Source organism: Leptonychotes weddellii, chromosome 5 (genome assembly GCF_054177405.1).
Source record: "Leptonychotes weddellii isolate Sample4059 chromosome 5, ASM5417740v2, whole genome shotgun sequence".
Lineage (NCBI taxonomy): Eukaryota > Metazoa > Chordata > Mammalia > Carnivora > Phocidae > Leptonychotes > Leptonychotes weddellii.
Window position 1 is genome coordinate 123,017,452 of NC_138373.1, and position 20,156 is coordinate 123,037,607.

The 20,156-nt window shown below is 36.3% G+C and overlaps 1 protein-coding gene across 1 annotated transcript in view; it reads left to right on the forward strand.

The window, feature by feature from the left end:
- The window catches only part of NAV3 (neuron navigator 3), a 773,874-nt gene that overhangs the window by 207,039 nt on the left and 546,679 nt on the right, over positions 1-20,156 (forward strand). Inside the window, exon 2 of the mRNA XM_081822104.1 lies at positions 15,029-15,436. Within this exon, the coding sequence (XP_081678230.1) occupies positions 15,365-15,436 (72 nt within the window). The 5' untranslated portion in view covers positions 15,029-15,364. The remainder of the gene's footprint in view (positions 1-15,028; positions 15,437-20,156) is intronic.

The window sequence follows — 20,156 nt, forward strand, 5'->3', positions numbered from 1 at the left end:
CTATGAGCAAATTATTTTGAGTTAGAGAATCATAGAAATTTAGTTGTCCTTTAGGGTTCTTATTTTACAGAGGAAGAACCTGAAAATGTGATGGAAACAATGGACTTAAATTATAACTATTTGCTATTATATTGTTAATCATTGTGCTGTAATTTGTTGTTTGAAGAGGGTTTTCTAGTGAGATAAGGGGTGGGAAAATACTTCGGAAATTAGAATGTAATATATGAAAGTGGTTAATAAATTTCAAAAATTACTTGTTCTGTGCATGGGAGTTCCTTTCCCTTCCTGTCCTCACCAACACTTGTTAATTCTTGTGGTTTTGATTTTAGCCATTCTGACAGGTGTAAGGTGATACCTTATTGTGATTTTGATTTGCATTTCCCTGGTGATGAGTGATGTTGAGCATCTTTTCATGTGTCTGTTGGCCATCTGTGTGTCTTCTTTGGAAAAATGTCTATTCGGGTCCTCTGCCCATTTTTAAATCACATTTGTTCTTTTTGGTGTTGAGATGTATAAGTTCTTTATATATTTTGGTTATTAACCCCTTATCAGATATGTCAGTTGAAAATATCCTCTCCAATTCAGTAGATTGCCTTTTTTTAAAAAAAGGTTTTATGTATTTGAGAGAGAGAGAGAGATAATGAGAGAGAACACAAGAGGGGTGAGGGGCAGAGGGAGAAGTGGACTCCCTGCTGAGCAGGGAGCCCGATGTGGGGCTCGATCCCAGGATCCTGGGATCATGACCTGAGCTGAAGGCAGATGCTTAACGACTGAGCCCCCCAGGCGCCCTGAAGCAGAGTTTCAATCGGATAGAATACATGTTTCGTCCTTTGACCTTAGTATGTTTTTTTAGGTTCTGGAAGAACTAACTGGTCCTTACAAGTAAATCAAGGAATTATCTTTATTGACAGGCTAAAGAGTTTTTCTGTACTATTGCTAAACAAATTGAGTGAGAAATTGCCTTTATGAAAGGCCAGCAAAAGAAAACATATGTAACACTTTAATATAGCCATTTTTTTGTTAATCAAAAATGGTACTCTACCATGTGAACTAATGTTGCTAAAATCATTTATGTAAATGATTATTTGAATATATATTTTCATATGTGTATGTATGTGTTTTTTTAAAGTAAGCTTTATGCCCAAAGAGGGACTTGAACTCATGACCCTGAGATCAAGAGTCACATGCTCTACTGACTGAGCCAGTCAGGCACCCCTCGTATTTATATTTTAATGCTGAACTAGGCAGATATTTCTGCAGGGTTTCCTGTTTGCAATTTAAGTGAATAAGATATGCTATCCATTGGAACCGGTATTTTCCTCCAGAGTATAGCATCAAGGTCACCTGTTTTTGGTTGTTCATTTTAAATTTTGTTTTGTTTTAAAATTGTATCATGCTACCTGCTTTCTGTAATTTGACTGTCAAGGTTAAAGCTCTGCCATTTAATAAGGACAGTGATGGCTTCATTCCTTATGAGTGGTAGTGTTATGGAACCTGGACTGGGTCTCCCGATGGAAGAACCGAGTGGCACTCGGAGATCTTGGAGGATAGGAAGTTTATTTAACGTTGGTGGGCTCAGAGAAGAGTGATCTCCAAAGGTCTGAGCCCTGAGCACAAGCAAAGGGGGTAATTTATACACTTCTACTTCCGCATACTGGGCACTCTTGGCACGTGTGTGAAATGGGGCAGGGAGAAGAACCGGATTGGCACTCGCAGGAGGCAGAGCAGAGAGAAGAACCCGCAAGAGCCCCGGGGCAAGGTCTGGGACTTTCTCACTGGCTTGGTTGGCCATCTTAGGACACAGATTTTTCCTTATCAGTAGATCTAAGTTTTCTTTTCTTTTTTTTTTTTTTTTAAGGTTAATATATTAGCTTAGAGTCAGGGGTTACACGCATGTGCAAGCAGGGAGAGGGGCAGACGGAGAGGGAGAGAATCCCAAGCAGTACTAGTTTGAGCTAGTTATACATACTGGGTAATGAGCACGGGTAGAAAAGGTGAGGAATGCTCCCTTCCCTTAGGTGGAACTATGTAGATAACTACCTACCACAGCAAGAAAACTAGAAAACATTTGAAAACTTTTGTTTTTTAACTCACCAATTCTCAATATATTTAATTTTATGATTATCTAGAAAAAATGATTATCTATTTGCTGTTATAACAAGAAACAGCCATATGTTTCATATCTCCCTTATAGGAGCCTGTATTCTGTAAATAACCAAGTCCATGTACAGACTAAATGTAAGAACCTGATCAAATAAAAAGCGTGATTAAAATTACATAATAAGGCACTGAATTTTTGTAAGCATACATCATAAGTTTATGCACATAATGTGTGCCTTATCATCTGGGTTGTGACCTGAATTATTTGAATTATTGTGTATATATGTATATAAGCCCTTCTCTTCAGGGCTTAGGAACTCCTAAGTTACTGAAGATCAAATTGATGTCAGCCAGGAAACTGTAATTTCCTGTCACTTGGCCTTGAATTACTACGTTGAGTTTTCAGACAATAAACGAATTTCGCTAAAAGACTCAAGTTTTTTTTTTTTCTACTTATCATTAGTATGTAAGAATATGAATGTTTTATACTGTTCCATCTCCATTACACATACATTTATTGGCTCAGAATGATATTCATCCCTCCTTGCCTACTTTTATCTTGAACTAATCAAGTCCAAACTTCCTGCTGAAAACCCCTGTATGTTCTTTTAAATGTGGGCTGCAGAGCCAATTTATCTGATAAAGCAAATAACCTACCATTTCCAGTACAGCAGTGAAGCAGAGCAGTCATGTTGCAAGGACCATAATGTTTTCCCCTGCTGTTTTTATTTGTTCTGCATATCTCAAGTGAGAAAGACGGAATTTTACAAGAACTTAGGTTGTGAAGTACGATGCAAGGCAGTTGATTTTTCTTTAAGTACTTTCCCCGAATATTTGGTATACAAGAGAGAAGCTTGTTTTGTCTTACATAATTGGGTTGCAGTTTTCTGCAAACTAACCCACAAAATTTGTGTTCTATCAGCCTTGACTTTCTGGTTGCCAGTTTCACTATGATGTCACAAAAAGGGATTAATTTATTTGTGGCGGCTTTTATGGGGCAACCCATAGCACCACGTCTCTGTTTAATTGTGTGTAGCTGAATCAAGTAAAGCAGAAAGATTTCCTGAGGTTAACTTGATGGAACCCTTGGCTGAAGGGATGAACTGGGAACTTAGTTTAGGGGTTGGGGCCAGGGTAGAACCCTACACATCTTTTAGCTTTCTGATCTCTGACACATAGGAAGCTCTGGAAAAAGAAAAAAAAAATGGTATTAAGGGAAGGATACCAAAGAAGAGTCCGTTTTTTCATGATAAGGGACTTAGCTAACATGGTGGTCAAGTCAGGCATGTTCAAGGCTGTGTGATATGGTGACTCTAACTGTCAGCAGGAGATCTAGGGACAATTTTTCCTTGACCTGGACACTACCAATGCATTGAAATTAGTAATCATTCTACCCCTTCGTCCCAATAAATGCCAGCAGTGTTCTTGGAACAACCAAAAAGAGTCCCCTGCCTCCTTGGCACATTACCAAATGCCACTTATAAGGGGTCGCAGCCCTGCAGAAACCCAATGGCTAGAGTCCCGTAGTTAGTTGTTGGGTTGGTTGATTTATCTATTATAAATATTTTTACACTCTTTTTTTTTAAGATTTTGTTTATATATTTGACAGAGATATAGCGAGAGAGGGAACACAAGCAGGGGAGTGGGAGAGGGAGAAGCAGGCTCCCTGCTGAGCACGGAGCCCCATGCGGGGCTCGAACCCAGGACCCTGGGATCATGACCTGAGCTGAAGGCAGACACTTAATGCCTGAGCCACCCAGGTGCCCCATATTTTTACATTCTAGAACTTCTTTTTAAACATTTCTTATTTTTGTGAGTTCTCTTCAGTGTTGGGAAAAGCAGAATGAATAATAATGATTAACTTCTGGGTACTCAACATCCAACTTTACCACATTTTAACATTTTGCTTTAGACATTTTTTAAAGATACGGAATACTGCATCATTATTAAAGCTTCCTTTGTAGTTCTCTCCGATCTTATTTCCACATCCTCACCTCAGAAAAAACCCTGCTTATCCTGATTTTGGATTCATTACTTCTTACATGTTTTTATGCTTTTACCATACTCGCATGTTTTTCTAAATTTAGTACTTCTTAATTTTAAACTACTTACAAATGATATCACACTCTGTTCTTGCATAAGTTCCTTATTTGATAAATAATTATGCTATCAAGATTTGTCTATGTGGATATGTAGGGCTTTAGTTCAATCATTTTAAATGTTACAACCATGTCCTTATACAAATATATGCCACAATTATCCAATTTCTCTGGTGCTGGATATTTGGATTACTTAAATTTTTTATCAATGCCAAGGATGCTATAATGAACATTGTCATACACATCTTTTAGTGTATGGATTTCTGCTTAGGAATTCAATTGATGTGTAGATAGTCTGCTGACATTTAACTTTACTAGATTTTGCCAGATTCCAGAAGAGTGGTACATACCCACCAGCAATTCATGAAAGTTTTAGAATTATCACATCTTTTCCAACAGTTGCTATCAGTAACATTTAAAATTTTTTAATAATCTATTAGGTTGGACATAGTGTCTTTTTGAAAAAATTGTATTTTCTTAATTCCTACTTTTTATACGTTTATTAGCCATTAGTGTTTTCTCTTGTAGGAATTGCCTATTCATATACTTTGCTCCTTTTTCTACTGGGTCATTTGTCTTTGTTTTTTGCTTTTTAGTAAGAATTTTGGTTTTAGTGTGTATGTGTGTGTGTGTAAATATATTTTCCCAGTACCTGGCTTTTCTTTTCTATGTTATATGCCCACTTTTTGTTATATAGATGGCTTTAGTCAATTTTATTAATCTCTTTGAGTTTGTATGTTTTATATGTTATGTAAGAAATCTTTTTATGCTAGCTTTATTTTTTCTCAGGTGGATAAACAATAGTTCAAAATCATTTTTGAAATTGTTAATTCTTTTTTAATGAATTGCGTATTAATATTTCTGTGTGAGTGTATCTATTTCTGAGCTATATATTTTATCCCAATAATCTGTCTTTTTCTTTGTCCATTACCTCTCTGTCTTAAATCTCATTGCTTTTTATAAATCTTAGTATCTTTGAAAGCAGCCATTTTAAAAAATTGTCTTGGCTAGTCTTATCCCTTTGTTCTTACATACGAATTTAACAATAGCTTTTTAAGTTACAGACTGGTGGTTACCTATTAAGGGAGGGAGGAATGAAGGGATCTTCTGGAGTTCTAATGTTCTCTATCTTCATATGGGTGGTGTTTAACTTAGTGTATCATATGTTGTACACTTAAGATTTTTGTACCTTATTGTATGCATGTGATGATTACCAGCCTCTAGGTGTTGTGTTATAACTTGGGGATTCTAAGAAAGTATATCAGGGCTGACAGTCTAGTGGGGGACAAGTAATTATGTGTGAAAGCAAGGGGGATATTTAATGCCTCCCAGAACACTGGGGAAGAAGGGCCTGGCTTGTCTACAGTGGAGTTGGGGGCATAAAGTGAAACCTTCAAAAGACATAGCTTTGAGGAGAGTTTTTAAGGATAAGTAGAACTTTGACAAGTAGATTACGTAGCACTTATAGATATATTAGTGCTAAAGGTGTGAAATGACATTTTGTCCTCAGGAACTCTAAGGTTTTTTTGTATAACTACAAAAAATATAGAACCAGGGAAGTGTTAATATATGAAATTAGAAAGTTAAAAAGAATCATGATGAGAAGAGTGTTGAATGACATGCTAAGGAATTTTGATTTTTATTTTCTCTTTAGCTTTAGGTGTTAGGGAACCATTGATTGTAATAAAGTGGCGTGATCAGGTTTGCATTTTGGAGATAATTTTGGCAGTATTGTCAAGACAATTTGGATCTTTCCCCTGGAGTTCTTCCCTTGGTACTTTTCTTACTCTGAGTAACTTCTGTGTATGATCTCCTTCGCAGACTGGTGATACCTAAATCTAAATCTGTTCCAAACTTCTCTCCTGTTTATTCAAACTTGTTAGTAGAATTAATTGTTTCTCTGTCCCTGGATGCAAATTTGGGTTGTTTCTTGTCACTTTAGGTGAGAAAAAATTTCAATTTACAATTTAGAATATTTATTCCATATATTTATAAATACATACTTATTTCAAAAGCTTCTTCCTCTTCACCCAAACCAAAACTGGCTCCTAGTGCCCCTTACTACTACATTCCTGCTATTTGGGCAGAACCTTTTTTCACCTCCTCCCCCACTCAGTGGGGTCTCTGTAGGGAAGATGGGGAAGAGGGGAGAGGTACAGAGGTAGAAGTTTTCTTATTGGCTGATACTATGGTAAGATGGCTTCATTCTCTAGGCCTGGGGGCTATTTAAACTGACACTCTCATTGTTATTTTGCCTGAGATATTTGAAGATTTCACTGTGGGGTCCCTTTGATCTTACCTTCCTCGACTTGAGTAATGATTTTTCCTTGAGCTGAACCTTTCAGATCTCTCCTCAGCTCCTTTTCCCAATGGTACCTACAGCTTCTTCCTGCAGGAATCTCCTTACCTTGGCAAATTACTTTTTCAAGCAGAGTCCCTTTTATAAATGAATGCAGCCAAACATTCCTACCACAAATTCCATATCTTGTCCCTAAGGTTACACATCTTTGATCTGCAGTCAGGGAAGACTGTAATTTACCTTGCAGATGATCACTTTTAGCCTGATGCCACAGGTCCCCTTACCTTGCTCAGGTATTGGGCTTCATGAATGCATTTTCTGACATTTGACCATGTACTGATTAAAGGTTGACATTGTTCTCAGGCAAAATTCTATGCCATAATTAAACAGCTGGTCCATCACCTTAAAAAGAATGATGCCCACGAATAACAGATCCCATCAGTCTAACTTAGATACTTATTTGTTGCTTATTGGAGAGACCATTAACGGGAATACTAAAGACAAGATGTATCTGAATTTTTTCTCAGCTTATTTTTTATCACAAGACATATTAGACAGCAAGAAAACTGCACAGAATGTAAATTTATAGCTCACTGAATTGTTACAAAGCTAGCATCCAAGTCATGCCCACCCAAGTCACAAAATGGAATATTGACAGCATTGCAGTTAAATTCCATTCAAAACATTTTCTGTCCCAGGGCACTCGGCTGGCACAGTCAGTTGCGAGTCTTACTCTTGGTTTCAGCTCAGGTTGTGACCTCTGGGTGGTGGGATCAGGTGGTGGGATGGAGCCCTGAGCTCTGTGTTGACTCCACGCTGACCTTGGAATCTGCTTGGGTTTCTTTCTTCCTCTCCTTCTGCCCCTCCCCACCATGCTTGCATGCGCCTGCGTGCGTGTGCACTCTCTCTGAAATAAACAAATAAATCTCAAAAAAACAAAACAAAACAAACCCTTTCTGTTCCCTCACCAAAGGTAACCACTATCCTGACTTACAACACCATGGTACACATTTTTTGAACTTGCATAAATGGAATCATACAGTATAAATTCTTTTAGTTTGAACTTCAAATTCTTAATATTTTTGACATTTATTTATAATTGATATGTGTCTGTAGTTTGCTTATTTTAATGTATGTTTATCTCTTGTATAAATATACTACAATTTATTTACCTATTGTAATGGTGGACTTTTGTGTTGTTTCCGTATTTTTGGCCATTGTAAAGGAACTGTCTTGAACATTTTTCTTGATGCACATATACATATATTTTTGAAGAGTACAAGCCTAGGAGTATTACTGCTGGGTCATACAGTATGTGTATCTTCAAACTTAGTAGGTTTGCAGTTTCCAATTTTTGTTTAAAAAAAAAAAAGTAACTTTTTTTTGCAAAATTGTTGTACCAGTTTGTACTTTGGCCAGCATGTTCTTGTTTTTCCATGACTTTGCCAACAGTTGGTATTGTCATTTAAAAAAATTTACTCAGTTTTTAATTTTAATTTTAGTACAGTTAACATACAGTGTTATAATAGTTTCAGGTGTACAGTATAGTGTTTCAACAGTTCTATACATTCCTCAGGGCTCATCATGATAAGTGTGCTCTTAATCCCCATCTTTATTTCACATCTCCCCCTACTACCCCTCTGGTAACCATCAGCTTGTTCTCTACAGTTAAGAGTCTGTTTCTTGGTTTGTCCCTCTCTCCCTTTTTTTTTCCTTTGTTCATTTGTTTTGTTTCTTAAATTCCACCATATGAATGAAATAATATGGTGTTTTTCTGATTTATTTCACTTAGTATTCTACTCTCTAGTTCCATCAGTGTTGTTGCAAATGGCAAGATTTCATTCCTTTTTATGGCTGTGTGTGTGTGTGTGTATACCATCTCTTTACCCATTCATCTATTGGTGGACACTTGGGTTGCTTCCATATTTTGGCTATTGTAAATAATGCTGCAATAAACATAGGGGTACATACATCTTTTTGAATTAGTGTTTTTGAATTCCTTGGGTAAATACCCAGTGGTGAGATAACATCATATGGTAATTCTATTTTAATTTCTTGAGGAACCTCATTACTATTTTCTGGAGTGTCTGCACCAGTTTGCATTCCCACCAACAGTGCACAAGAGTTCCTTTTTCTCTACATCCTTGCCAATGCTTGTTTTTTGTGCTTTTGGTTTTAGCTATTCTGACAAGTGTGAGGTGATACCTCATTGTAATTTTGATCTGCATTTCCCTGATGATAAGTGATGTTGAACATATTTTCAGGTGTCGTTGGCCATCTGTATGTCTTCTTTGGAGAAATGTCTGTTCACGTCTTCAGACCATTTTTAATCAGATTTTTTTTTTTTTTTTTAGTGTTGCCTTGTATAAATTCTTTATATATTTTGGATACTAGCCCTTCATTGGATATGTCATTTGCAAATATCTTCTCCCATTCAGTTGGTTGCCTTTTAGTTTTGCTGATTGTTTCCTTCGCTGTGCAGAAGCTTTATATTTTGATTTGGTACCAATAGTTTATTTTTGCTTTTATTTCCCTTGCTGCAGGAGACAGATCTAGAAAAATGCTGCTATGGCCCATGTCAGAGAAGCACCTGCCTGTGCTTTCTTGTAGGATTTTTATCGTTTCAGGTCTCACATTTAGGTCTTTAATCCATTTTGAGTGTATTTTTGTGTATGGTATAAGAAAGTGGTCCAGTTTTATTCTTTTGCATGTTGCTGTCCAGTTTTCCCAACATCGTTTGTTGAAGAGACTTCTTCCTATTGTGTATTCTTGCCTGTTTTAGTTTTTGTTTCTGTTTTTTTTTTAAAATATTTTACTTATTTATTTATTTAGAGAGAGATAACAAGCTGGGGGAGGGGCAGAGGGAGAGAGAGAATCTCAAGCAGACTCCATGCTGAACACGGAGCCCCACACGGGGACTCGATCTCATGACACTGAGAACATGACCTGAGCCGAAATCAAGAGTGGGATGGTTAACTGACTGAGCCACCCACGTGCCTCATCTTTTGTTGAAGATTAATCAACCGTATTATCACGGGTTTGTTTCTGGCTTCTCTATTCTGTTCTGTTGATCTATGTGTCTGTTTTTGTGCCAGTATCATACTGTTTTGATTACTACAGCTTTGTAGTAGATCTTAAAATCTGGAATTGTGATACTTCCAGCTTTGTTTTTTTCTTTTCTTTTTTTTTTTTTTTAAGATTTATTTATTTATTTATTTGACAGAGAGAGTGGGAACGCAAGCAGGAGGAGTGGGAAAGGGAGAAGCAGACTTCCCGCCGAGCAGGGAGCCCGATGCGGGGCTTGATCCCAGGATGCTGGGATCATGATCTGAGCTGAAGGCAGACGCTCAACAACTGAGCCACTCAGGCGCCCCCTGCTTTGTTTTTCTTTTTCAAGATTGTTTTGGCTATTCAGGATCTTTTGTTGTTCCAAACAAATTTTAGTATTACTTGTTCTAGTTATGTGAAAAATGCTGTTGATACTTTGATAGGGATTGTATTAAATGTGTAGATTGCTTTGGATAGTATGGACATTTTAACAATATTTATTCTTTCAATCCATGAGCATGGAATATCTTTCCATTTGTTTGTGTCAGTCTTCAAGTTCTTTGATCAGTGTTTCATAGTTTTCAGAGTACAGATCTTTTACCTCCTTGGTTAAGTTTATTCCTAGGTATTTAATATTTTTGGTGCCATTGTAAATGGGATTGTTTTCTTAATTTCTCTTTCTGTTGCTTCATTATTAGTGTGTAGAAATGCAATGAATTGCTGTATATTGGTTTTGTATTTTCTAACCTTACCGAATTCATTTATCAGTTCTGGTAGTTTTTTGGTTGAGTCTTTAGGGTTTTTTATATATAGTATCATGTCAATTGCGAATAGTGAAAGTCTCATTTCTTTGTTCTCAATTCAGATGCCTTTTATTCCTTTTTGTTGTCTGATTGCTGTGGTTAGGACTTCCAGTATGATGTTGATTAAAAGTGGTGAGAGTGGACATCTTCTTCCTGATCTTAGGAGGAAAGCTTTAAGTTTTTCACCTTGAGTATGATGTGGGCTTTTCATATATGGCCTTTATTATGTTGTGGTATGTTCCCTTAGGACTACTTTGTTAGGGTATTGTCATCTTTTAAAATACCTTTGGGTAGATGAGAAATTATAAACCTTGGTTTACATTAGCATTTTCCTAATATTAATGAGGGTGTTTATTTTTTTATGTTTGTTGGCCATTTGTACATCCTCTTTTTTTCTCACTTTTTATTTTGAAATAATGTCAGATTTACAAAAAGTGGTGGGAAAAAAAGGATAGGGAGGTTTTATGTACCTAGTTTCTCCAAGTGGTAACATTGTGTATTACTATAATATAGTATCAAAGCCAGGAAATTGACATTGTTACAATTAGGAGAATTCACTCATATTTTGCCAGCTTTATATACATTCATTTATGTGTGTGTATAATAATCTTATTGCATGTATAGATTCATGTAACCACCTCCAGAATCAAGATAGAATTATTCTATTACTACAAGGCTTCCTTACACTAACTCTTTTAGACATGACTTTTCTCCCCGTCTTTAACCCACAGCAACCACTAATCTATTTTCTATGTCTGTTGTTTTTTCTTTTTTGGGAACACCTATTCAAATATTTTTGTCTGTTTTCTGTCTTTTCTTGGTTTTTTGGATGTAGTTACATGCATAACAAGTATCTTTTCCTACTCTGTTGCATTTATATTTTCTTATTAGTGTAATCTGATGAATAAAAGTTCCTCATTTTAATATTATCTTAGTTATCATCTTTTTCTTTTTGTTTAGTGCTTTTGACCTCTTGTTTCTCTTCCTTCAGATTATAAAAGTATTCTCCTTGTCTTGTCACAGGTAGATTCACAGTCCACTTAGAAGTGATTACTGATGTGAAGTAGAGGTCAAATTTTTTTTTTTTTTTACCTATATGGCTATCTAATTGAGCCAGAACTCTATTGAAAAACGTTTTTCCCGTGACTTTGTAAACCCAACATTGTAATGAATCAAGTGACCCATATGTGTTAAGAGTTTGTTTCTGGGCTTTCTGTGTCCATGATTAACTTGTCTATCCCTTTCACCAGTTATATACCATTGTATTTATTGTTGGTTTATGTTTCTTAACATCTGACAGAGTAAATAGTTACAATTTGTTCTTCATAAATGTATTGGATTTTAATGGTATTTTGCTTTACCATATATATTTTAGAAACATCTTCTGAAGTTATAAAAAAAAAACTGGGAAGTTTGATTGATCATACACTGAGTCTATAAATTTTTTAGGCAAGAATTGGCATTTTTGCAGTATTAAATCTTACAGTTTGTGAATATAGCATAATACTCTATTTAGATTTTTATTTTTTTGATGTTTTATTGCTTTATCATAAAGTTCTTACCATCTTTTATGAGATCTGTTCCTAGATATTTGATACTTTTAATGCCACTGTAAATAGTATATTTTTAAAGTTTCATCTTTTTGAATGTTTGCTCCTGTTATAAAGGAATATAAAGGGATGCTGTATATTGATTTTGTGTCCAGGAAACTTGCTAACTCAATTATTAATTCTCGTAATTTATCTCTTGATTCTTTAATATTCTGTATACATCATCATAGCATTTATAAATAAAAGTTATATTTCTTCCCTTCCAGTGCTTATACTGCTTGCCTGCATCCCCCTCCCCCTCCCTTCATCTCTCTCTCTCTCATATTTTCTTATATTGCTGCATGGTAGGACTTTAAGTACAATATTGAATAGAATTTATATTAGCAGGTATTTATGTGCTGTTCCTGAGCAAATGGAAAGTCTTTAATTTTTTACCAATAAGTATGATGTTTGCTATAGATATTTTGTGGATATACTTTATCAGATAAAGGAAAATTATGAAAGTCCTTTTCTAGTCTTCCTTTTCCAAGAGTTTGTGCATGCATGTGCGTGTGTGTGTGTGTGATGAATCAATGTTTAATTTGTCAAATTATATTTCTGCACCAATAGAGATGAACGTATCATTTTTCTTCCTTATTTTGTTAATGTGGTGATTTATACTGATTGATTTTCAAATCTTAAACCAATCTTTATTCCTGGCATAGCACCAATTTGGAATTCATGTATGATTCATTTTATACACTGCTGGATTCAGTTTGTTAATGTTCCTTTAGGATTTTTGCTTCTATGTCCATCAGTGAGATTGGCTTGTAATTTTCTGGATTTTAGCAAGCATCTTTAGTTTTCTTTACAAATTCTTTTATCTTCTCCTGTCCAAAATGCTTCTCTTGTGGTATTTGCTGTTTTAGATGACATAATCCTCCCTGTGCTCATGCACCCTTGCATCACACACCCACACTCGTGTCCAGTCAATTAACAATTCCATCAACTACACCTCTTAAATACCACATTACTTAGTTTTGTCATTCTTTCCATCCCATCAACCCCTACGCTAGTTCAGGATACTATTGTCTCTCTTTGATTATTTAAGCAATCCACATAAGGTTTTTCTGTCACAAGTTTTGTTCCTTCCCATTTATCTTCCATGTTGCAATTAAGATGAACTTTTAAAACCACCAATTCTATTATGCTTCATTTCTTCTTACACATTTTCTGTGACTCCTCATTGAATTTCTGTGAGCTCCTCATATTAGCCCTGTGTTCCTTCATGCCCAAGCCTTGGCCCATGCTGTTTTCTTTGCTGATAACATTCCCATTAATACACAAATTAAATATACCTCTGCAGCGTTTCAGAGGACTTCAAGAAAGAGCATAGCTTGGCAAAATAATGGCTAGACAGGAGACAGTGTATGGAAAGGCAAAAAGGCAGTTCAGGAGCTGATTTTCAAACACTATCTACTTTATCATGTGTTTTATGCTTGACTTGGCTTGTTTTGTGGAACCTGGCAATGGTTTCTTAAAGGGAATACATCATGCTGAACCTTTGTGCTCAGCTCTGGATAGCACAGTTTATGAGTCATGTAAAAATTGAAACCTCTTTGATTTTATTTATTTATTTATTTATTTGACAGAGAGAGACACAGTGAGAGAGGGAACACAAGCAGGGAGAGTGGGAGAGGGAGAAGCAGGCTTCCCGCTGAGCGGGGAGCCCGATGCGGGGCTCGATCCCAGGACCCTGGGATCATGACCTGAGCCGAAGGCAGACACTTAATGACTGAGGCACCCAGGCGCCCCAAAATTGAAACCTCTTAAGTAAATAACCAGGGTAATGAGGAATTGTTGTGGGTGCTAGGAATGGTTAACCTGGCCGAGGTGATACTTGAAGAATTGTCAGATAAAAGAGGAAATTGAAAGTATTTTGTGTATATGGATGACTACAAGGATTTAAATAATTACAAATGTACAGAAGTATTTTGGAAGGCAGAATTTATGTCCAAATGAGGAAGAAATATCTAAAGACCAGAACTACTTCGGTATGGAAGGAACTGCCTCCCAAGATACTGTTTCCTCTTGTTTAATGTATTCAAGCAGTGGTTGGTCAATTATGTTTAGGGATTTTATATATTAGAGCAGTGCTTCCAAGACTCACGTCATATCCAGACTAATTAAATCAGAGTCTCTTGGGATGCGACACAAGAATCAATAGTTTTTAAAGCTTCCCTGTGATTCCAAAATGCAGACAAGTTTGGGAAGCCCTACAGTAGAGGGAGGTTTCAACTTCTCAGTGGTTTTCCTGCATCAGGAGTGTCTTGAAGAAATGGAAAAAAAAAAAAAAAGCACATTTCCAAGCACAACCCTTTAGCTTCTACATTAGCTGTGTTGGGTGGACCCAAGGAGTCTCTATGATTAAGAGTATTCCCAGATTATTCCATTTTCTAGCAGGGTTTGGAAACCACTAGATATTATGACTTTTTTTTTTTTAAGAGAATGACTTATGCATTCATAATTCAACAAGGCACCTGACAGACTCATTTATGAGATCCTTGTGGACAAAATATGCAATATGAATTGAGGCAACTATGGAGGACAAAGAATGGGATTTGGATTCAAAGGTATCTGAATTCTAATTCTAGTCCTGTTACTTACTACTTATTTATTAAACTTAAAATATGCACTTACCATCTCAAATGCATCTTAAAATAGACTAACAACCATTTTATAAATTCATTTTAAAATTTAAATAAAGTTATTTACGAAAACTGTCAGTCTAGCATCATGTCTATGTATATTGGACTCTTTTCTAAATTCTGTAGTTCTGTGAATACAGAAATTAATGACTGGATCTATGGAGCATATGCACATGTTTGATGAGCATATGTGTGTATTCTCTGTTGATTTTTAGCTCTGATATGCTGTGAATCCCTGGTTTTAATACAGTTATTATATTTGGTATTTTAAAGGCCATAGGAGTAAAGAATAATGCCTTTGACTTGCTATTGCTTTTATGTGAAATATAATCCATGCCTAATTTTTTTTCTAAATTGCACATTTCAGATAAGAAGTTTTCATTAATTGTACTATAAATGATGGGGGAGAATTAACTGTGTGCTTTTTTTTTTTAAATCACAGGTTTACGGGAACTGTATAATTATTTATTAAAATGGAAAACTGTGAAGAAAGAAAAAGATAGCAGTTGGAGTTAAAATTCCTGGATGAATGTTTTGGTTTTGAGACATCGGCATTTAAAAACGATATGCCGATTTGGAAAGCCCCGGGAGTAAATTGCAAAATTCATCTTTTCCATTCAATCAATGGACTTTTTAATCATTCCATGGAGTTGATGAAGTTCGGAGATGGTGTGTGATGGGAAATGTGGCATGCCAGTGTTTTCCTAGTGATTGCATCTTGGATTAGTTTGCTGCTTTTTTGAAGAGATTCCATTTTGAAAAGCAAGAACCTAATGTGATGGATTTATCTTCAGAGATGAACAGACATGGGAAGAATCCAGTGAGTCATAAGCTAGAAGATCAGAAGAAGGTAATACAAATAAATTTCCTTTTGCTTGGTCTTTTTTGTTTATGCTTAGAGAGAATTTTGTAAATTGAAAATGAATGTGCTTTAGGAGATAAAATAACATACTATTTCATGGAAATAAATCCTGCCATATAGCCAAGGGTAGCTGTGGGTCTGGATTTCATTACCAGTTGGTGGTTTTGTTTCTAAAGTCTTCTGAATTCATCCATCCAATGGGTTGGCAAAGGATTCTGTGGTGTTTTCTCACTCTTGACTCCTAGAAATTCTAGTGACCTGCTGGCCTGACCTCATGGAACAGTTTTCTGAGATCCAGGGTGAGGTATGAGTCATGGGGCATTGCTGGAGTAATGGAGCAAGTTGGAGCTCTCCTAAAGGAGAACACCTGCCTTGCTGCCAGTAGAAGATGTAGTTGGCATTTGAAATTCTCCAATTTCATGTCCTTGGGGTACATCAACGTAAGCCTTCTCGTTTTTACAGCTGGCCTGGAAAGAGAGTAATGAGGAAACTGTGAGGTTTGGTTTGACTCTTCATGTGTGATGTCGAAGGAACTAATAGAAAATATCAAAATAGGGCTGTGCTAGTATTTTTTTTTAATGGGGTTAGAGAGGTTCTGAGTGAGAAGCTGGGAATTGAGTACTGAGGTTTACACTTAAATCTCATTTTTCTACCTTCTTAGACATTCTTACCTGCTAAACTGCTGTACGATAGTGAGAACCATCCAGAGAGTACTTATCAGAAGGGTCAAAGATGGTGCCCAGGAGAGGAATCCCACTCATAATGAAATATATTATCTTTTGTAGTGCCTTCATTGACTCCATTAGTACAGGAGAGGTGTGTGGGGACCCAGTAGCTGAGGCACAAAAGCAAGGAATAATGAGACAATAGAAAGGATATTTTTAGTTAGACCTGGATCTAAGGGGCATGATTAAAGTTTGTTTTTACATGTCATAGAAATTTGCTTACTAGTTATCTTGTACTCCCATGAGACAACTAGCTCTTTTGCAGTTTTGGAGGTAAGATGTTTAGAAGAGGTCATATAGACAGTAGCTTGTTAATTTGCTCTGACATTTGGACCAGTGCTACTAGGAAAGGTGCTATAGTTTGCATGAATCCAGGCAAAAATGGGTGGGTTATTTATGTCCAGTTTGGTCCATTCACTGGGTTTAACTGCCATATAAGTAAATCTTGGAAATACTAAGTATTGTAAAATCCAAGATGCCTGGAATCAATTTTGACTTCAATGTGGATATAAATTTCTGCACAAATAAATGTGTTACCAAGAATGCTGTTGGTGTTTCAAATGGGTCAGCATATTTTTTCTTCTGCTGATACTAAGGTGTTGATCCAAAAGAGATGGTGAGATCAGTTTCCATCCAAAGCATGCTCTGCAGTTTCTTAACTGAGGAGCGATTTAATCATTTTTCTCTATCTACATTTTAAAAATATCCTTAACTCTGATGGCTAATTCGCTTACTGTATTGGATTGGAGACAAGGAGAGTGGGTAATAGGTAAGCAATTAATATTACAGAATTCTGATTTTTGAAGGAAGTCCTTCTTTTCTGGCAGGGAAGAAAAGTCCCTCTGCAGGTGCTATCATTTTCTTTCCTGAATAAAAGATATTTTCTGCAAACACATAAGGGATTGCAAGCTAGAGAATGGAATGAAATCATTCTGAAAATTCCTTGCATGGAACTTTAAACAATGATCCATAATGATGCTTAGTTTCCCAGGCCAGTTCACAAAGGACCGTTCAGCTCATACAGAATAGTAATAGAGTTTAGACAAATTATGGAGAGCCATGATTCTGTGGGAAAATTAGAAAGACCAGTGTGGTGGTGTTGGATGAGAGGATCCCCATTTCACTGTAGCCTCGCCTTCTAGTTGGTAGGGAGGTGGGGGAGGAAAGAGCATTTTCAATGAGCATTAAGGGGAAAATGGTATCCTAATGATTTCCTGGCTACCCAGTTGGTGTGAGCATTCACACTGAGTAAGCCAGAACCTAAGATATTGATCGATCAATTGATTGGTACTTAAGATTCAAATTTGCTAAGTGTCAGCAGGAATACCTAGTCTCAATGACAGTTTTATGAGTTTGTAGTAAGGAGAAGGAGGAAACGTTAACATCATAAATCTTCTTTGACTAAGCTCTGGGCACAGCCCGGCCACCACACAATTACCAGTAGAGATTATAAGAGCATTCATGTAATTACTTCAAGTGTTTGTAGTCCTTCATGATGAATTAATTTAACAGGCACAAGCGTTCCACATCAGTAAAATAAAATGCATTTATTCCAACTCATGACTTAATCCAGAAGTGAAGCATCATTTTGGTGTTACTGAAAAATGTGTTCTTCTCACAGTGTTTGGCATATGGTAGCTATTTAAAGTAAGGTGAACTGAACTGATTTCAATACATGCTTCTGTTTTGAACAATGTACCACTGATTTTTGTTCAGTGTACGAATAGCTCACTAGCTTTTGTTCTTGACTTAAATTATATGAATCTGTACTTCGTATGCTCTACTGTTAGGATACTGAGCATATGAGTTTGTGAGTTTGTGTTCTACTGCAGTGAGTCGGTGAATATCAGGGAAGAGATAATTTATGGAGTGCTTACTCTACAAGACACATGCTTGCTTGGTCCTTTCCAATTTATGAAGAAAGTGTATTTCTACAAAGATAAAAGGTGCTTTTTTACCTTTTCTATATCTCCTTAAGAGATTTGGTCCTGTAAAAATAATGATCAGTTTCTCAAAAATATATATACAATAAGAAGAATATATATACCATTATTCAAAACTAAAGAGTTCAAAAGTATGTGTGACTTCTTGGGCTTCTTCAAAATAATGCCCCATCACCGGACTAAATCTGGAAAACATACTTGGAAGTTAAAAGGTATCACATCCACAAGTCCTATCTGAAGTACTCTTCATTATGGATAAACCAGAGATGTAGATCTTACAGGGGTTGAAAATACTTCTAAGAATCTCAAATCGACTTGGAATAGTGTAGGGCTAGGTGGAATTCAACTCATTTTTTGATTCCTGTGATTTTTATCAGTAGGATTTTTCAGTTAGGATTGGCCCATAATCCCTGCTTTTGGCATTCCATTTCTGGAATGTCCCAGATGGGAAAATTATCGTGGCATCTAAATAGAGCTCTTGCATGCCCGTAATGAGGTGTTTTATTTTTGAAAACTTGACCTTTTGACCCATGTTTGCTCATTGATGCCAGTGAGTTTGGTATATTGCTTTCCACTAATTTCATTGCTTTGTGGGATTCTTTCTGCAAAAGCCCCTGGAACAGTGAAAGCCCAATAGGTACAAATGTCACTTCGGTTTAATTAATTGTGACCTTGAACTGAAAAGCAGAGCTCAGTAGGTTTTACTGTCAGTCTAATTGCAGCAGTTTACAGCTCAGACAGCCCTGGGACACTGCTTTATTGCTCCATGAACATTTTGTGTATTAAACCAAAGCATTTGTCATAGTCAACAGTTTACTAGGTACTGCTCAAAAGGGTAGCAGGACACACACTTTGAAATTATGACAACAAAATGCAGTACGTATTTACTGACCTATTGGAATGCTTTTGTTACTCTGTTCTCTAAAGCAGAAAGGGATGACAATATTATCGCAAATATGCAAAGATTTACATTCTTAGCAATGTCTAAGATTGATGTCATCATAGGTTTTCATTGCCTAAAATCATGTCTTACATGCTAGTTGGGCAGCATTATTTTCACACTGCCTTGCAAAAACCTCCAGATGAATTCTAACACCTCATGTCTTCCTACGTGGTGGCAATTATTTCAGAAGTAACACAGTCTGGGGGTAGTGAGCGAGAGAGTTTGAGATGTTGAAAACCATGTAAAATGAGAGAAACGCTTGTGTTAATTAATAGAAAAGGGGGTGCTGATATGAAGAAAGCCTGCTGTTTTAAGGGCAGCCCCAGTGATATTGTGGACTTAACATCAAGATTAGGTAGGGGGTTAGAAAAAGCATCATGTGCCAGTGACAATGAGGGCTTCCACAGTATCTCTCCACATACACTAGTGTGGTTTGTTTGTTCTTCGGTTGACTTCATACGGAAGTGTGGTCCAGCTGCATGGCTGCATACAACTATGTTAGGCTACTCCAGGAATTTTACTACAAACCTTACTTGTGATTCCCAGTGCTTTAGAGAGTAAAAATAATTTATTAGTTTAAATCTAGCCTAATTCTTCTTTTAGTATTTTTCTTTTCAGTGTGCTGATACTTTTGGACTGCGTTTGTTGCATTTTCCTGCAGTGATAGTAAAATAGCATCATGTAAGCTTCAAAAAGTGTATTGGGATTATTGTCACTGGTGTTGAGAACTACTTGAAATTGTTTATGTTGGAAACTGATTAAAAATCTGTTTTCTTAAGAGAAAATATGAAGATAAATCACTCAAGAAGAGAAGGCTTAGGATAGATCCAGGGTTTCATTCTTTGATCTTCTTGAAGGATGGACTCATTAAATGGTGCTTTATTTTTTATGAATCTGCCTGACTTCTTTTTTGTTAGTGTATATGAGATATGTTAAAAGCACCTTAAGGGAGGATGAAGTTTCTGCAGCAAAGCCACATCATTTATTAATCACCTGACTGTGAAGCATGAATGCTAATATGAGTGGATTATCGGGGGGTCTCAACAAAATTGATTAGTCATCTGGTTACTGATTATCCAAACTTTTAATTTTTGAAA